Raw genomic sequence first — 17,666 nt, 5'->3', positions numbered from 1 at the left:
GCACAGTTTGATGTCACCATGTGAGAAAAATGTACAACACAACAAACATAACCATTCATTGATGTATTCAAAAATAAAAAAGGACCAATGACAATGAATACCTAACACATACAGAGAGAAGAGAAGAGAAGAGAAGAGAAGAGAAGAGAAGAGAAGAGAAGAGAAGAGAAGAGAAGAGAAGAGAAGAAAATGACATATGGACAGTCAGACGGTGATGGGATAGAGGGAATCCAGCAGTGAAAGTGTTAAAATCCCCTGATGAGAGGCCATGGGGGTCTGACATCCCTGCTGACGGCATTAAACACACACACGCACACACACACACACACACACACACACACACACACACACACACACACACACACACACACACGCACACACACTTTGGTAAAGGGCTTTCTGTGAGGACATAAGGTACAATAACAGAATGCATTCACCCTGGCCTTATTTCCTGTTTTTTTAAACTTGGACCTAATTTTCACACCTTTTTGTGTCTACACATTAATAATAGAGGGGAGAAGAATGATAGGTATTGTTCCAATAATTTCATGTGTTGGTGTGTTCACCAAAAGTGCTTATTTCTGCAACTTACATCATTAAAAGAATCCAGAGCAGTTTTGAATAACCATCACAGCTCCATACTTAACCTTAATTGAGCCAAAACCCAATTTTGACTGTTAGGTTTACACCTAACATTTTAGAATGATTTATGATTTGTATCAAAATATTCATGTGACTTCAGCAGCTGTTCATCAACACATTTACATACAGTACACACACACAAACACACACACACACACACACACAAAAACAGTCACACAGGATGAACACGGCAAAGGGGCCCCTCGCATATGTCACAGTGACCACCAATCAGTCACATATGCTGTGATAAATCCTTGGAGCGCACACACACACACACACACACAAAAACACACACACGGATGAACATGAGTTTTGACCTCAGGGGTCAAGGTTAGGCCGGCTTGCAGCCAACAGGGTGGCAGCCTGCTGTTGCCCTTGACAACAAGGTGGAAACCGACTGGGGCACGACCTGCTGTTCTGAGGAACATAAACATGGATAGCTACATAAACACACACTAAAACACACAATACACACACATTAGGAGTCCTGCACTTCAAAATAATGACTTTCATCTATCTGAATCAAATCCTGGAATTCATTTTTTATATTTTATCAGTCACTGTAAATTAAACCTTCCACTGACCACTGCTGTTGAGGCAGCCCAGTGACATCCCTTTATCAACAAACACTTCATTCACAGATGATGCAACCAATGGTTTGGGTCCTTCCACTCACCTCCAATTCTCTTACTAATAATTCTGGTGATCCTGCATGATGGTGTCTGGTTATCACTGTGTTTAACCGCAGTAGTTCTTGCCTGTCTACCATATTCCAGGTGCTGATTCTAAGGGTGCTGGTGCTGAGGAGACAGATCACACTATTTGCATGTCACTTTGCTCCCCTTTTGAATGAAAGGCTACTTTGATTAACTGAGTTATTTCATTGAATAATGATATAAAATCCATCCAGCTATCCATTTTCTGCCGCTTCTCCTGTTAAGGGTCACGGGGGGGCTAGAGTCTATCCAAGCTGCCTTCAGGTGAGAGGCGGGGTTCACCCTGGATGGGTCACCAGTCCATCACAGGGACTGCACATAGAGACAGACAACCATTCACACTCACAGTCACACCTACAGTCAATTTAGAGTATCAATCAGCCTCGTCCCCTTTTGATGTCTTTGGACTGTGGGAGGAAGCTGCAGTACCAAAGAGAACCCACACAGGAACAGGGAGAACATGGAGACTCCACACAGGAAGATCCAGTGCTCGAACCAGGGCTCGAACCAGGGCTCGAACCCAGAACCTTCTTGCTGTGAGGTGAAGGCACTAACCACTGTACCACTGTGCCGCCCAATGATATAAAATCAATACATGAATGCATACCCATTACCCCCCATGATGATTCTGAGTGGTTTACAGAAATAAAAAAGTCAGACAGCTTTTGTTTCCTACTGTATCAGGAAGCTGACAGGTTGAACCAGATGTTTTCTTCCATGCTGGCACAGTGCAATAGGGAGATATCTGACTACACAAGACTAAACAAAACCAAAATTTAGCCTGGGAACACAGTTGCTGCCTCTGGCTTTCATGTGAAAAGAAACAAACTGTCAAAAGTATCAAAAGGTGCTGGAGGGGTTGGGAGTGTGTGTGTGTGTGTGGGGGGGGGGGGGGGCAGTGCTCAAAATGCTAGTACAAGAAAGGTTGGGAGCTAGCCAACGTGGTTTGGAGGCTTAGTTACTCTTTAAGAAACAATAATCTCATATTCTTCCTTTTCTTGAATTCTTCTTCATGCATGACATTTAAGTTGACGCTCTTATCCCTCCACCTACAGGTCATTGTGTGTTTATATTTGTCTGCATATGTTCAAGTGTGTGTCCATTCAAGTTGTCATTCACAATGTTAGGAGGGTGTGTGTGTGGTGTCTGTAATGTGTCAGTCACAACGGCTCAGCTAAATGTTAAACGTTCCAGGAATCGCGGAGCGAGACAGATTCTATTTCTGCATTCTATCGCTCTGTCAACATGACAATGGACTGCGAGGGCCTCTATGGGTGGGGGTGAGGGGGGGGGTTGTGGGTGTTGAGGAAAATGTAAACTTCTATACAATCACAGGTTTCCCTCTATAGTAACACTCGCCAGTATTAGTGCTATTTCTTCCTTCACAGTAACTGAGGTGTTAAAATGAAAGCCTAAATGTCTCTCAGAGTCTGAATCACTTACCTGAGATGGAGCCCAGCAGCACATTGCTCTTGATGCAGCGGTAGACGTAGTCGTAGCTCTGAGGTTTGAGGGGAGAGCCTGTAGACAGGATGGTGTGGAGAGACTGGAGGTTGTGTGTTTCAACTGGGGGGGCAGAGAGAAAAAAATTTAGAACGGGGGGAAAGAGTCAAACAGAACATTCCAAATGTCTCTAAATGTGAATGTGTGGTGTGATTGTATGTAGATCGCAAAATATCTGCTACTAATGATCAGCTACAGGTAGCTGTATGTTAATTTTGTGCAACAACTGTGTGTGTTTTGGATGTGGTGTGGAGCGAAATTTCTTTTTAGGGATCAGCACTGAAGCCCTGCTGCATCCAAACATTTTAAACCTAAATCGGACACTGCAACCAATCTTTTTTTCTTTTTTTTTTAAATTTTCATAAACATGACATGAAGTGCAGACAAAATGTCCAAGTGCATTTTTGACTATCATTGGAAGTGTAGAATTACAATTAAAAAAGATGAATGATAAAGATGAAGATGCGCATTACCGGTATAAAATGAGTGACCAGTATTGTTCACAAATAATTTTTCCTTTTTTAACTGCAGTTCGTCTGTAAGTTTATTTTTGCAGATAGACAAAGAAACGATGGAATCCTTCACATACACAGTATATTTTCATTCCATTAGATAGAACATTTAACAGAAATGAACTTTTATACCAAAGAAACATGCAGACCCTTAGCTTATCCAGTTGGAAAATTATCAAATTTTGAAGTATTGACTAATAATAAATTGTATGGTAAAACCTGCAATCTCATAACTCAAAAGTAGAAATTTCAAGAGTGCTGATGCAAAATCTAGTCAACAAACAGTTTCTGCAGAGGTGCGTTTCTCGAACAATTTCATTGTGTGCATGTTTAGCTGTGGCTTGATACACGCTAAATGTTGTGTTAAAGCAGTTTGACACCCTGATGTCACACTGCATACAAGCTTGCACACCCTGCCACATATGCACACACAAACGCACACACATGTGCACACACAAGGCTTTAGTCATCATCCCAACGGCCAATGTGCATACACACCCAAGCCACAAGCAAAAACCCTGCAAACTAATAAGCCTCAAGCAACCGACCCTCTTACCATTAACACACACACATACACACACGTATATATACACACATACACACACACACACACACACACACACACACACACACACACACACACACACACACAGCAGGAACTCTTGGTACCCCCCATCATGCCTCCAGGTGTCCAGTCCAAATGTCAGCCCAGCCCAGGGAAAAGGGCCTCTCCATTGGGGCAGCCTGTGAAAAAGCTCCCTTCAACCCACCCCATCCCCCCATCCCAGTGGAGGCATCCACACACACACACACACACACACACACACACGCGCACACACACACATGCGCGCACACACACACACACATGCGCACACACACACACACACACGCACACACACACACAAGTGTGCAAACACATCTCCCTCTGCCATGCTCCTTTTCTCTAAAAAGCATCCAAACACACAGACACAATGCCAATCGGATCAAGTGGATGGCTGATTGAAGGGGGTGGGGCGGAAAGAATGACAGATGACAGACAGGAAGACAGGAGAGAGGCAAAAGGTTTATTTGGTGATTTTTGTTCTTCGTTGCCTCAGTTCAGTCACAGGAGTGGGAGTGTATTTAGCTAATTTACAGCTTGCAGACAGACGCATGCACATGGCAAGCACAGTGATTTGTGGTGATGATAAAAGCGCGCTGGGAAACGGAGAGACACCCAGAAACTGTTTATGCATTAAATGTTATTTATGAGAGGAGAGGAGAGGAGAATGGAGAAGACGATGGGAGACGATAAAAACAAAAGAGCAAGTGTTTTTATACACAAGTCAGCATTTAACTTTACTAATCATACCACTAATTTACTGGTACTGATTGTCATTAAAAACAAACTGAAATGAACAAATACCATTTCAACCCTTTTAGTTAGGATCCCAACAAAAATGACAAATTTATTTATTCTCATTTCTACATCAAAATTCAGGTTTTTTTTTCTGTAAAAGAAAATATGGTACAGTATATGCTAACATAAATAAAACAATTTCCAACAAGAATATGATATCCACGATCAACCTTAGCGCCACATCAATTTGAGCGCTACGTATATGTCTACGAGTTTAAAAACATTCGGTATCTACCAAAAATGATGGGGTGTTTGGGTGCTCGCCCTCTCAAATCCTGTTTGCTTTCTTCCAGATACCGTGGTTTTGTGTCACTTACTGAAATTTAGTCACGTTGAGGAAAGTGGGATCTAAACTGTCGGGGCCCGAATATGCTCCTTTTTCATTTTCAAAATGCTGTTTCAGCAGGACTTTCCTTGAATTGAAACATCAGATATAAGCAATGCATAGTTAACTTCACTATAAATAAAGGGATGAAGTGTTTACTTTTTTAAAAATGCCTTAACAAAAACCTTCCTTGAAGAACAGAGCAAACCTGAAATCATTTATACAACCATTTCTAAAAAAGCGTTTTCTTTTCATTTGAAGGTTAACAGCAAGGCTAATAAGCACTGACACAACCCTGATTATGTGTACAGACCTGTTTCTCTCTCCAGAGAGCCGTGACACTAAAAGCAATTAGTTGGTCCTCTGAATGACTCATGTGAATTATCATAACAGCCTTTTTATCCATTTGATTCAGTGTCAAGCACCAGAGCACAGGGCAAACTCCAGATTCAAGCAGTAAATGGCAAAAAAAAGGACATTAAGAGTCACTATTATAATCATTATCATGTCCATCTGCTCTTATTGTTCCACATTTTTGGAGAGAGAGAGAGAGAGAGAGAGAGAGAGAGAGAGAGACAGACAGAGACAGAGACAGAGACAGAGAGAGAGAGTGTCTCCGCATGAGCACGGGTTTATGTTTATGAGGGCAACTCACCAGGTTTCAGGTTCCTCTCCTGCAGTACTGACAACCACTTGGCCCCGGTACCAAAAATAGTGATGCTGGACAAGAGTAAGCGAGACAGACAAAATTGAAGAATTGACTTTGTTGTTACAATATAAAAAGAAAAATCCAATAAAGGGATGATATTTTTCATAATTTCATGAGAAAATCTCCAATATAAACTGTTTTATACATCACCTCTCTACTCTCTCTCTTGGGGTCATGATAAGGGAAAAAGACCTCAGAGACTTTTGACATACTTATGTTGTCACCACAGATGAAGAGAGAAGATCAGAGCTCACCAGGAGTGAAGCAAAAGGATCTTGATCACCTCCTAGAGGCTGGTCGCAGTACATGTAGCATAATCAGTGGTCTAAACATCAAAAGACACTAAATATTTATTCCGTTGTCCTTTTAGGTTGTCGTTATCACATTCAAGTCCATTTTTCTGATAGGTTTTGTTACTAATTAGTCACTTAACGCTATAAAATGCGATACAATTGTCCATAAGGTGGGGGGGGTGTAAAACCAACTTTCAGTAGTGTTCAGAGGAAAATGTGGAGCAGTAAATGGATTAATCGAGTTGGACATGACCTCAATACCACAGCTCTACTCACCAATCATTCACCAGAACAAGAAGTACCCATATTTGATAAAGCTGGCTTCATATTCATGCAATGGGAGGAAGTCAACTGTGTGGATATATGATGTACAGTCTAATGGGTTATGCTCACTGTAGTCATGTCATGGCTATACCGTGAATTATTGTAACAACATCTTATTACACACATGAACAAAAACCAGAAATGAATCAATTGCTGTATGGTCCAGGGAGATTGTGTGTGTGTGTGTGTGTGTGTGTGTGTGTGTGTGTGTGTGTGTGTGTGTGTGTGTGCGTGTGCATCTGTTTGTGTGTGTGTGTGCGCACGCATGAGTGCAAGTGTGTGTGTTTGTGAGAGAGAGAGACAGAGAGAGCGGGAAATGGATAGAAGTCAATCAAGCAATTGTATATGAAGGAACTAACCATCATCCAACAAGATTCCACTGGGAGAACTAAAGCCAGCTTTAATAAACAGATATGAATACATGATCTAAACAAGGTTAACATTATAGAACAAGTCCCAATAAGCTGATGCGAGTGAGACCTCAGTGCTCCATTTGTTTCTCCTCAATAACAAGGCCTAGTTTCAATATAAAGGTTACTGAACAGCCTTTTGCCCTTCATCCATCTGGAGATGCTCTGCAGCGGATGTACTGTGTTCCTCCCAAGAGAGGTTCTGTAGAGGAACACAGTTTAAATATAAAGTGCGTGGGGGGGGGGGGGGGGGGGTGTTGATGAACTAGAGCACAGGTATAGCGTCAAGCCACTCTGGTAAGATGAGGAAAATGAAGAATTTGATTGGGCAACACCTTCCAATTGAGCTGACAAAAGAGTCAAACACTGCGATGTGCATTCTTGCATGGGAAGACTAAATAGTCTCCTTGTTGGCTGTTCCATGACGCTACACTTTGAAGAGATGCTATCGACAGGATGTTTGCCCACAACAACACTGGAATGAAATTATCTTGGAAGCTTCCTTCAGTGTGAATGGAAGTCGCCCTGACAGCTGTCAACAGTTGGACAATGTGCGAAAGACAAAGCCGTGACAAAGCATCACTCCAGTGCCCCCCCACACCACCCGCCACCACCCTCAGATTTAATTTGAAAACAAAAGGCCATTTAAAGTGTAGCTCTATGAATGGATGTGTTTGTGTTCCAGACTGTGTCCTTTCAAGTTATCTTTGGTGAAGTCAAATCAATCAAATCGTCTCCTATCACTATGGTAACCATGTGTGTCAATCAAATACAAGGACAAAAAACAAAAACAAAACAAAAATCGGTCTCTAGGACACCAACAAGCGTCTGATGTGTGATTGGTTTGGGAAGAAGGACTGTGATTTGCTCTTATAGGTTCACTCCTTAGTGGCACGGTGGTGCAGTGGTTAGCACTGTCGCCTCATAGCAAGAAGGTTCCCAGCTCGGGCATGAGATCTCTCTGTGTGTTTCTTGCATGTTCTCCCTGTACCTGCGTGGTTCTCTCTGGGTACTCTGGCTTCCTCCCACAGTCCAAAGACATGCAAATGGAACTGAATACTCTAAATTGACTGTAGGTGTGACTGTGAGTGTGAATGGTTGTCTGTCTCTATGTGTTGGCCCTGTGATGGACTGGTGACCTGTCCAGGGTGAACCCTGCCTCTCGCCCGAAAGCTACTGGGATAGGCTCCAGCCCCCCCACGACCCTTAACATGATCAGCGATGGATGGATGGATGGATGTTTCACTCCTTAGTGGTAATAGAGGTTGTTGGTTGTTGAGTGAAGGAGCTGGGGGAGGGGGCAGGGTGTGTGTGCGTGTGGTGTGAAAGAGCAGAGGTCCCACCAGGTAATATCTCAGCAGAAATGATGGGAACAATTCGCTGATGTGCACACGTCTCAACCTTGTCACGACAACATTTTAGACACAGACATGTCAGCTGGATTGATGATATCTCAACAATTGGCAGACGAGCTGCCATTTAATTTGTCATCACTTTCATGATCCCCGACTTTCTGAGTTGCCTCGCCATCAAGTCAAACTTTCCATTTGTTCAGTTTTGTTAGTCATGATCAAGAATTAGGCAAATTAATTAAATTTCTATCACCCTCAGTCATATTTAGTGGTATAAATTAGCATACTAACATTCTAATGATGCTGGTGAACGTGGCCGTCCTTCCACCTGCTTCACATCTGAGTAACAAAATCATGTAGCATTTTTGTCAAAGCACTGCATTTGTAGAGCTACTTTATTTCAAGAGCACAAAAACTTATTTTCCCATTGCTGATATAGTTAGAACCATTCTATTGCCATAAGTATGACCGAAACCAAAAACAGGTCTGTGATTATAAATCAAAATTAAAAGGAAAATTATTTCATGTTGTAGAATCCTGCGGTTTCCTGTCACAGACAAGTTTTTGATACTTAGCCATCCTCCTGACACACAAGTGTTGTTTCTCAGAATTTAAACGTTTCTTTCCAACAGCCTTGTACTATTTATTCTATATTTCCAATTGAACTACAAGTGACTTGGAGCTACATCATTTTAAAAGGCAAAGTGGCGGTTGACATTTAAATGTCCTATCATTGTAGCGTAAAATATTCAAGCACTACAATAAGTACACAACTTTATATTCATGCAGAACGCTGTGCTCTGAAAACTGAGCACACAAAAAGACATTTGAAATAGTTATGAGTGGTAGGATTAAAAAAAAAAAACAAAACCTGACTGTTTCCATTTGGTGCAAGAGTACAAAGAGGAATCTTTTTTTTTTTTTTTGACACATCAGCTCAATACATAATGGACCGCAGATCAAAACGACAAGCTGAAACCTCAGAGGAAACGGTAGAGCCTGTTCATACATGGAGTCTGTCACAAGTATGAATGTTGTAACCTTTTGAGTTTGTTGCCAGGAATGAGACTGTGCTTTTGTTTCCACTCCAGCACTCCAGCACAAGATTTCAGTAACTCTCCACAGAGCCGGTACGTTGGAAGAAATTCTTTGTTCTACTAAGGGCGGGTACGGAAACATGTCAGAAAATTTGGAGTTTCAGGTTCATGTGTAAAAGAGGCTAAAATGAGCGGATCATGGAAAATACAGTGAAACTTGCACAGCATGGATGACAACGAATTAACTTCTTCATAAACTCTCATTATACGCTCACTTTACAAATACAATTAAAATGAATCATTGAATTAACAAAAAAAAAAATCAGCCACATCAAGAAATACAAAACAATAAATGTCAAATATTCCAAGTGAGGTGGCGGTGAAAGTCAACATTAAAGTCGCAACTGTGTATGTCACACACTAGCCAGGTCTCCGTGGAAGTCTCTATGTAAGTTTTAGACCCTGACAGATTTGGCCCCAATTAAAATGTCCAACCTCCATTCAGAAGATGAGGGTGTAAAAAATCTTCATGTCAGCCTCTCCCAGAGGGTTTTTTTTTTTTTTCCAAATAGCACTGGGATGTGGAAAATGTGTCTGAGAAGGCAACATCAGCACCTAATTGGTTCAAAACTTCACTCACCGTTTAAAAGGTTCAATCCATCTTTCTGTCATAATGGCAGCCCTCCGTTCAATCCCTTTCTGTGGGTAATTTTGCCAACTGTATTCTAACCTTGTTGCCACTCCTTTTCCATTCCTCATTTTATTCCCTCTGGGGCAAACAGTCACTGCTGTCACCAATAAAAGGACTTATCAAATTACAACAACCAACGGTAGCACAATATTGATGAAAACCACCGGAGTAGGAAGTAACTAAACTCTATCGTCTATTTGACCAAGTAAGCAATTAGCTTTTAAAAATCCTAATAAGTTAGCGAAAGGGAGCTCATTAGTTTTAGGTTCTACAAACAGATCCTGAGTTTCAGCAGCAGCAGTACTTTTTCTTGACACTTCTGCTCTATAGTTTCCTCTACTCCCCGTTTATGTCAGAATTTTCTCCCTGTACCAGCTTCTTTCCTCGCTCAAGGCAACGTGCCATCGCTGCTGCACTGGAGATGTGTCTGGGCTATGACTGCCTCACATCATCTGACTTTTGCTGACCACACTATATTTCTACTCACAACTGAACTATGACTAGTGTATTCCGTAATGCACATTTACAGTCGGGAGCCGAACCCATGCGAGTTTAACCTGTAAAAATACACCGGGCCCAGGATTTAGCTGCTACGCTGCCACCGTTCATAATCATTCTGTAGACTATTTTTGCTAGTTGTTGTTCGACAATTTCTACATATTTTCCAGAAATAAACTCATGTGGTTCCGGCAATATAAAATAGTGTTTTGGGGGAAATATTTAACTGTGTATGGGCCGATCTTAAAACGTACTCAAATTACCTCCATTTTTCACATCTTAAATATTTGTATTGTGCAATTGTCAGCTGTTAGTCGTAGGTCAACCAACAAATTCTTAATTTATAAAAGGTCTATATTTATTCTTCTTTATTTATACCTACCCTGGTGCACGTTCATGCTTCAATTTGTATACTTGTATAGATAGAAAAATCATAGATCAATAGATCGGTAGATGGATGGATCGATAGAGAGATTGATACCCGCTATATTTGTCAATGTTAAATGCATATATTTCCTTTTTTAACATATCTAACTCTTCTATTTTATCATTTGTCTTGATTCCACCCCCCCAAGATTGATAAACTATTTCTAATTCTGATTCTGTACACCTCATTATTGCTAAGTTAACAGTCATTTTGTACAAGTGTGTTACGTGCAGTATTAGTGTGAGTATTTGTACACAGAAATTAGGCTGAGTGAACATTTGTTTTAAGATTATACATCAAAAAGAAAAAAAAAAGGAACGAGGGAATCGATTAAGTCATGGCTGTATTCAAAGGTCCTCATGAATTAAGCATGACGGTTCATTTAAAGTTTTTTTTTCCTTCTTATCTTAAATTTAACTCCTTCCTTCATCCTGAAACAAGGGATTTATCTCTTAAAATCCCACCCTTAAGGCCCACTTTACTGATGTTTAGCCAACATTCTGAGCTGTGCATGGAGAAGATGACCGTATAAGGAAAACTGTGATGAGGTGATGTCAGATTGTCACTGGTGGAAGAAATAACACTTTAAACAGAAAAGAAAAGCAAAATAGGGTACAAGGAAATATACTTGGAGAAGAAAACCCGCACAAGTAGCTTTTGAGATCTTCTCTATTATATTTGAACCAATTAATTTCCTGCCTACACTCCCGCACTCATCCATGTGCATCTGTGAGCATTTCCTGTTTTGTCTTGCCGTCTTCAGGAGACAATAGCGGATCAATACTGCGTTTAACATCTGCTGTACAAGCCGGGGATAGCCGTGGTGGTGGGTGACATTCAAGACAAAGGATCTGCTGTAAATACCCTCCGTGCTACTTTGAGTGCATACCTATGAGAAGATATGGCTGTAAGAAAGAAGAGAGGGGAAATGTAGGAAACTATCTGCAATTCTAATAGCAACCTCTCTTCCACAGCAAAGCAAACTTAAGGTTTTTTCAGGTACCTTCAAACTGGCAGGTTTGACTTGGGTTTTTAGGTTGATCTATATTTACAACATAAGCATTAATCTCAATGATAGACTTGAGGGATTGTTGATCCTGCTGTTTTCAAACAGCCTGTTCAGCTGAGTAAAACACATCACTGCGCTGTCAAGATTAGCTCATTTGCGCTGAGCAATTAAAGAGTTTGGAATGCCTTAAGTATGTTTGCTCTCAGAGTTTGATATTATTAGGAAACTTAGTTTAGAGCAGCGTTTTCTTCAAACCTCAACATGTTAGACAGCAAAAGTCTTGAAGCTTTTCCTTCTGTCTTGCTGCTCAACGTGGTATTTTTTGTTCATCTTTTCCATTATGTGATCTCCAAAGTCAAGTTTAAGTTGAGAAATTAACCCCGGTCCTCTGAAATATGAGTGAGGTATCTTGGGGGGATGGTGCAGATGGCGCGTCGTACAGTGAGATACCAAAATAACTTAAAAAGAGAAATGGTCGTCCTAGTGGTTTAAACATAACATGATTGGGTAGTGAGAGGTGGTCACTCATCACAAAGTCATGCTCCGGGAGTCCCCGGGGAGCCTGTCTCTGAACTACATTTGATCCTTAAAAACACACATGCATTGTTCAGAAAAAAACTTAAAAGGTACCATGTGTATGTTCTCACAATTTTTTTTTCTCCCCGAATGTTTTCCTATTTATGACCGGCATCCTTGGCATACGACAACATTGCTCTGTGTTGTAAAAAGCACGTACTGAAACAACAGCTTCTATTATTACAGACAATCCCTCAGGCAGGTTTCCCCTCACGCCATGTCTCCTTTTCCTCAAAGAGTTAAATGATTTGGTTCAGGATATGAACATTTGCCATAATGTCATAACCAGCGGGGATAGACTCACCACGAGCGAGCAGGTCATGAAATGAGGGGATCTGCTCCTGTCGAGGCTTCACATTTGTGTGTCAACCTTGAACAACAGGTTTAATGGCGACCTTGAGGAGTCATACTACACTACCCACAATTCCATTCCCTTTCTGATGATAAACATTGAATTTTGATCTTCTATACTCCTAGATATCCTCCTAGATATCAGTAACAATCAAGCAAACAACAAACAAAAAAAGGTAATTTTGTTACAAATCAATGTTGTGTGAGAAGAAATTGTTTGCAATGGCTTATGGGGTGAGTAGTTTTTTCGCTTTATCGCTCTCTTTATCTCTGTCCCACTCTTTACTTCTGAATATCTGTCTTCCTCCATTATCTGTCTTTGTCTCTGCACTGCTCTCCTGCTCTCTTTCCCCCCAACCGGTCAAAGCAGATGTCCGTCCCCATTGAGCCTGGATCTGCTCGATGTTCCTTCCTGTTAAAAGGAAGGTTTTTGTCGCCGCTGTTGCAGGATGGAGAATTGTTGGGTGTAAATTCATTGAAGGAGTGAGGTACTGGACCTGCTCTACCTGTAAAGTGTCATGAGATAACTTTTGTTGGGATTTGGCGCTAAACAAATAAAACTGACTTGACTTGACTAGTTCCTCAATTCTTAAATAATCATGTCCACTGTCTTGTACCTTTGCATTTTGCTCTGATTTCATATCATCTTATGACAGCAAATCAAACATTGAATTTTTCTGACTCATCTGTTTGCCAGTTTCAGGTTTAAAACATTATATAAAGATTTCTGAAACATCAATGGAGAAAATAAATAGAAAATTAACCACAGGAATGGGGATCTTTAAAAAAAAAAAAAAAAAAGTGAGTGGTCACTGTGAACTGTTGAAATAGTTTTTGAACAGTTCAAAAAAAATATCCAGGTAGTCTGCCAGCAAAAATTGTAGCTGATCTGAGGATTACGTTTGTGTAGAGAATCCAGGATATATTGTGCAAAATTACCCACAGTTTTGGGTTAAATACTCAAAAATGCTACCCTTCACTTTCCAGCATATTTCTGACTTTCTTCTGACTGGCACTAATAAATCAATATGTAAATAATAAATGTTTATTGTATGATTTGAGACTTCCTGTTCTCAAAGCAGTTATACCAAGCAGTAATCTTTATTCATGGGAGCGCTCTTGGGTGCATGTGGGCAAAATGTGAATAAGGTAAACACATTATCAATTCTGAGCTTAAAAATGAAATATTCAAGGAAGACCTTCCCCTTTGCTTTTCTCTCTCTGAGTCTCTTCATCCCTCTCTTTTTTTTCTCCCTTTACCTATGTAATTTATGCCATCGTGCGAGTCTTTGACCCACCTGGACATCACATGTATCATTTAGGGCTTGAAGGAGAAGTAGAAAGTCACGTTTAACATCTAGAAACAAACACGACTCGCCTCCAATTAGCTAGGACTTAGAAACCTTTGGGATGAGAAGCAAAGAGGCAGCTGCTCCAGCAACCCTAACTCTAAAACTTGAATGATTACTTTTCCCGTAGATGAAACTTTTTCCACTATTACAGTCCACTTTAGCCATGAAAGCAATAACCTGACATAACCTAACATTGTGCTCTTTTCTACCATTGTGGAGAAAATATTTTAATACACAGAGAAGCAATTTGAAACCTTTTGGAGGGTTCAGATGGGGAATCACTACAGGGGAAATGAAATAATGTTGAGGGAATATTTTCATGTAGATCTGTTCTGTCTGAAACAAAGTATTATCGCCAAGGATTCTCCACAGTTAAGAGCTGAAATGGGCAGGAAGCTTCAGTTAGTGTTATCGGAGTGACCCATGCGTGTGATGGTGGCTAACTCACCCCAGCTGGTCTGTCAGGTTCCACAGTACGTTGGGCGTGGGTATCAGCGGTGAACCGTCATATAAAACAACTGAAGCTCCCACTGCCAGAGAGGACACCAGCCAGTTCCACATCATCCAGCCGGTCTTAGGATAGCGCACGCACACGCACACGCACACACACACACACGCGCACGCACACACACACGCGCGCGCGCGCACACAGACACACACACGCACACAGACACACACACACGCACACAGACACACACACACACAAACAACACAGTCATTTTATCTCATACAAACACTCATCATCATATTACAGTATTACTTCCGCCAAGGCAATAATGTTTTCAGTGGAATCCGTTGGTCTCTTAGCAGATTACACAAAAAACTGCAGGGTTGAATCCAACCGTGTTTGCTGGAGGGGTGTAGTAAGGTCCAGGGAAGAAACCATTGCATTTGAGAGCGGACTAGTCATAGCGCCACCTGGTGGCAAAAGAAAATGACAAGATTGTTTTTGGTTTACTCTTTCATGCATCCCTCTGATTAAGTTGACCAGATTCATCTCAAATTTGGTCGTAAACACCTTAAAAACTTGTGATGGGCTACTGGGAAGACAGTTGAACAGTGTTACTGTGACGGGGTGGCTGATTCTGATATTTCACCATATAGATAAAACTGCTGTGACTGTACCCCATATTGTCAAAATTTGAGTCATAGTGCCACCTGGTGGTTACAGGAAGCAAGCCTGATGCAGCAAACATCTGATTTACATAAAAGTTACAGTGCTGTCTTCATGTGATGCAGAACAATATAATATATGTGTTCTTTTTTTAGTAAATCCAAATATCAGGCTTAATCTTCCTCTTGCTGTATGGAACAGCCACACATCTCTCTCTCTCTCTCTCTCTCTCTCTCTCACACACACACACACACACACACACACACACACACACACACACACACACACACAAAACATGTGCATGGGTGGAGGGCCTGCTTGTTGCTTCTTTCAACTTGAAGACCCAAGCACAAACATGTCAGGTCCCCTCAGGTGCCAGGTTCCAGTTTTACTGGTGTCAGGGGCAAGGATCTAGTTTTACTGGTGTCAGGGGCCAGGATCTAGTTTTACTGGTGCCAGGGCCAGGTTCTAGTTTTTGATAAGTCGGTCGTGGATAACGCTGATGGACTAGAGAGGTTAAATTCATTGAAAGCATCAAAACAAACATCTCTCTGAGGTGATACTGATATAAATGAATACTTGTCATAAACTGATGACTAGCATGTAATAATATTAGAAATACAAACCTAATTTGGTGAACAAAATGTGTGTATCCACCTCTAATTCTGATAAAAATCGTTTTTCCATTATAAAAGTGTTTGATCGACTGTGTTGAGTCAGATTGGACGATGACAATGAGAGTTAATCACACCTACGCCAAAACATACTTGTTTGATGATTCTTGAAATTAGCAGAACAAGCTGTGTACTCCCCTGAAGACTTGAGAAACTCAAGTCATCTCAGTACCCCAAAACACGCAAAGGTTTTGAATTGAAATGCTGCCTTTATTAAGAGTAAAGGAACAATTACACACCAAACAAATTAATGAATACATTTTAAAAAGACGTGTTTTAATCAGCATAATTGTGTTCCTCAACGTTTAGCATCAGAGGAGCTAAAGACTTTTAGGAACATCTAAAAAACAACAACTATGCACAGCTTTGACCTTCAGTATTCTATGCTGCTCATTAAGCTAAATATGTGTTTGTGTGTGTGTTTGTGTGTGTGTGTGTGTGTGTGTGTGTGTGTGTGTGTGTGTGTGTGAGAGAGAGAGAGAGAGACCAAAAACTCATGATTAAAAATGCTTCAGAATATTTTCACTTTAATCCCCTGCTGTCGTCTCAGATGAGACAGCGAGAATGTGGGGTTGCAAAGTTCCTCAGGTCATAATAACGTTGGTATTATGGGAGTGTTCATTTTTACTGTTAAGACCTACCGTGGTGTAGTAGATGATGACGTCACTGCTGGTCATATTGCCATGGAGGATGTGTTCTTTCAAGTGTTGGATGAGCGTACCCTTGAGGAGACAGAGAGACACCTGCTCAGATTTTTTTTTTTTTTGCTCACATTTGAATTCATAACATTTACTTCTTATTACCTTTATTCTCGCCTCACTGATATTTTTGTTGTGCTGACATGGAAGACACACACACTTACTTGCCCATTGACTGGGTACACCTAAATCAAACAAATGCGGTATAATCCAAAAGCTCTGTGGTAAATCCTCTCATCACAAGTGTTACAATTTTCAGGTTTTAATGAAACTGTTGATTTATTTCAATGGTTTGTGGTGCTGAGAGCTGCTGCTAATATTGTGTTAATTAAATTAAATGTGATGGACACAGAATAGTAAAGACACAAGCATGTAGTATTTGAACAGTAATTCCTGTATTTTCTCAGTTGTGCAAAAAAAAAAATTATTCTGCCTAAGACGACATGCAGCAAACAAAAGGCCAATTTGTGTTAAGTGTGACGTCTCCCACAGTCACAACCCATCACAGTTGGATATTAACACTGGTGTGCTGTGCATGTGTGTGCGTGTGCGTGTGTGTGTGTGCCGTCTTGCTGGTGACAGCATGTTAACAGAGCCGTAACAAAGCAGAAAGCAAAAACAGTGCTGTGGCTAATTGGTAAAGCCAGAGAGGACTGCCAGTGAGGCAATACGAAATGTTTTCACCAGCACATTACTATCCAATTATCAGCGGCATGGGGAGAAGAAGGGGGCACACACAAAGACAGAGCCAGGGACAGAGAGGAAGACAGAGTAAGAAGGCAACAAGATGGAGAGCGCACGAAAAAACATCTAAGGGAGGAAGAAAATGGACTCATGGAAATTGGGCGGCAGAGTAAAAGCAAAGGCAGAAAAAGAGGAGGGTCTGTGTCTGTGTGTGTGTGTGTGTTTGTTTGTTTGTTTGTGGTAGATGGAAAGAGGTAGAACAAATATTTAGGGAGTGTGATTGGATGCATTTGTATGGGTGTCTAAAACCTATTTGAATATCTGAGCTTTCAAAGTGCAGTGGTTCCTATTGAAATCACACAATCATCTG

At 41.0% G+C, this 17,666-nt stretch overlaps 1 protein-coding gene across 1 annotated transcript in view; it reads right to left on the bottom strand.

Annotated features, from left to right (window-relative positions):
* Positions 1-17,666, bottom strand: part of aacs (acetoacetyl-CoA synthetase) — a 38,742-nt gene that overhangs the window by 7,421 nt on the left and 13,655 nt on the right. Inside the window, exons 9-12 of the mRNA XM_086206685.1 lie at positions 16,556-16,636; positions 14,575-14,699; positions 5,753-5,817; positions 2,802-2,924 (exon numbers count right to left, since the gene is read on the bottom strand). Coding sequence (XP_086062811.1) covers positions 2,802-2,924; positions 5,753-5,817; positions 14,575-14,699; positions 16,556-16,636 — 394 coding nt within the window. The remainder of the gene's footprint in view (positions 1-2,801; positions 2,925-5,752; positions 5,818-14,574; positions 14,700-16,555; positions 16,637-17,666) is intronic.

This window comes from Aulostomus chinensis, chromosome 6 (genome assembly GCF_037954235.1).
Source record: "Aulostomus chinensis isolate RoL2024-O1b breed Wild chromosome 6, RoL_Achi_v1.0, whole genome shotgun sequence".
NCBI lineage: Eukaryota > Metazoa > Chordata > Actinopteri > Syngnathiformes > Aulostomidae > Aulostomus > Aulostomus chinensis.
This window is presented reverse-complemented; position numbering and strand designations above follow the sequence as displayed.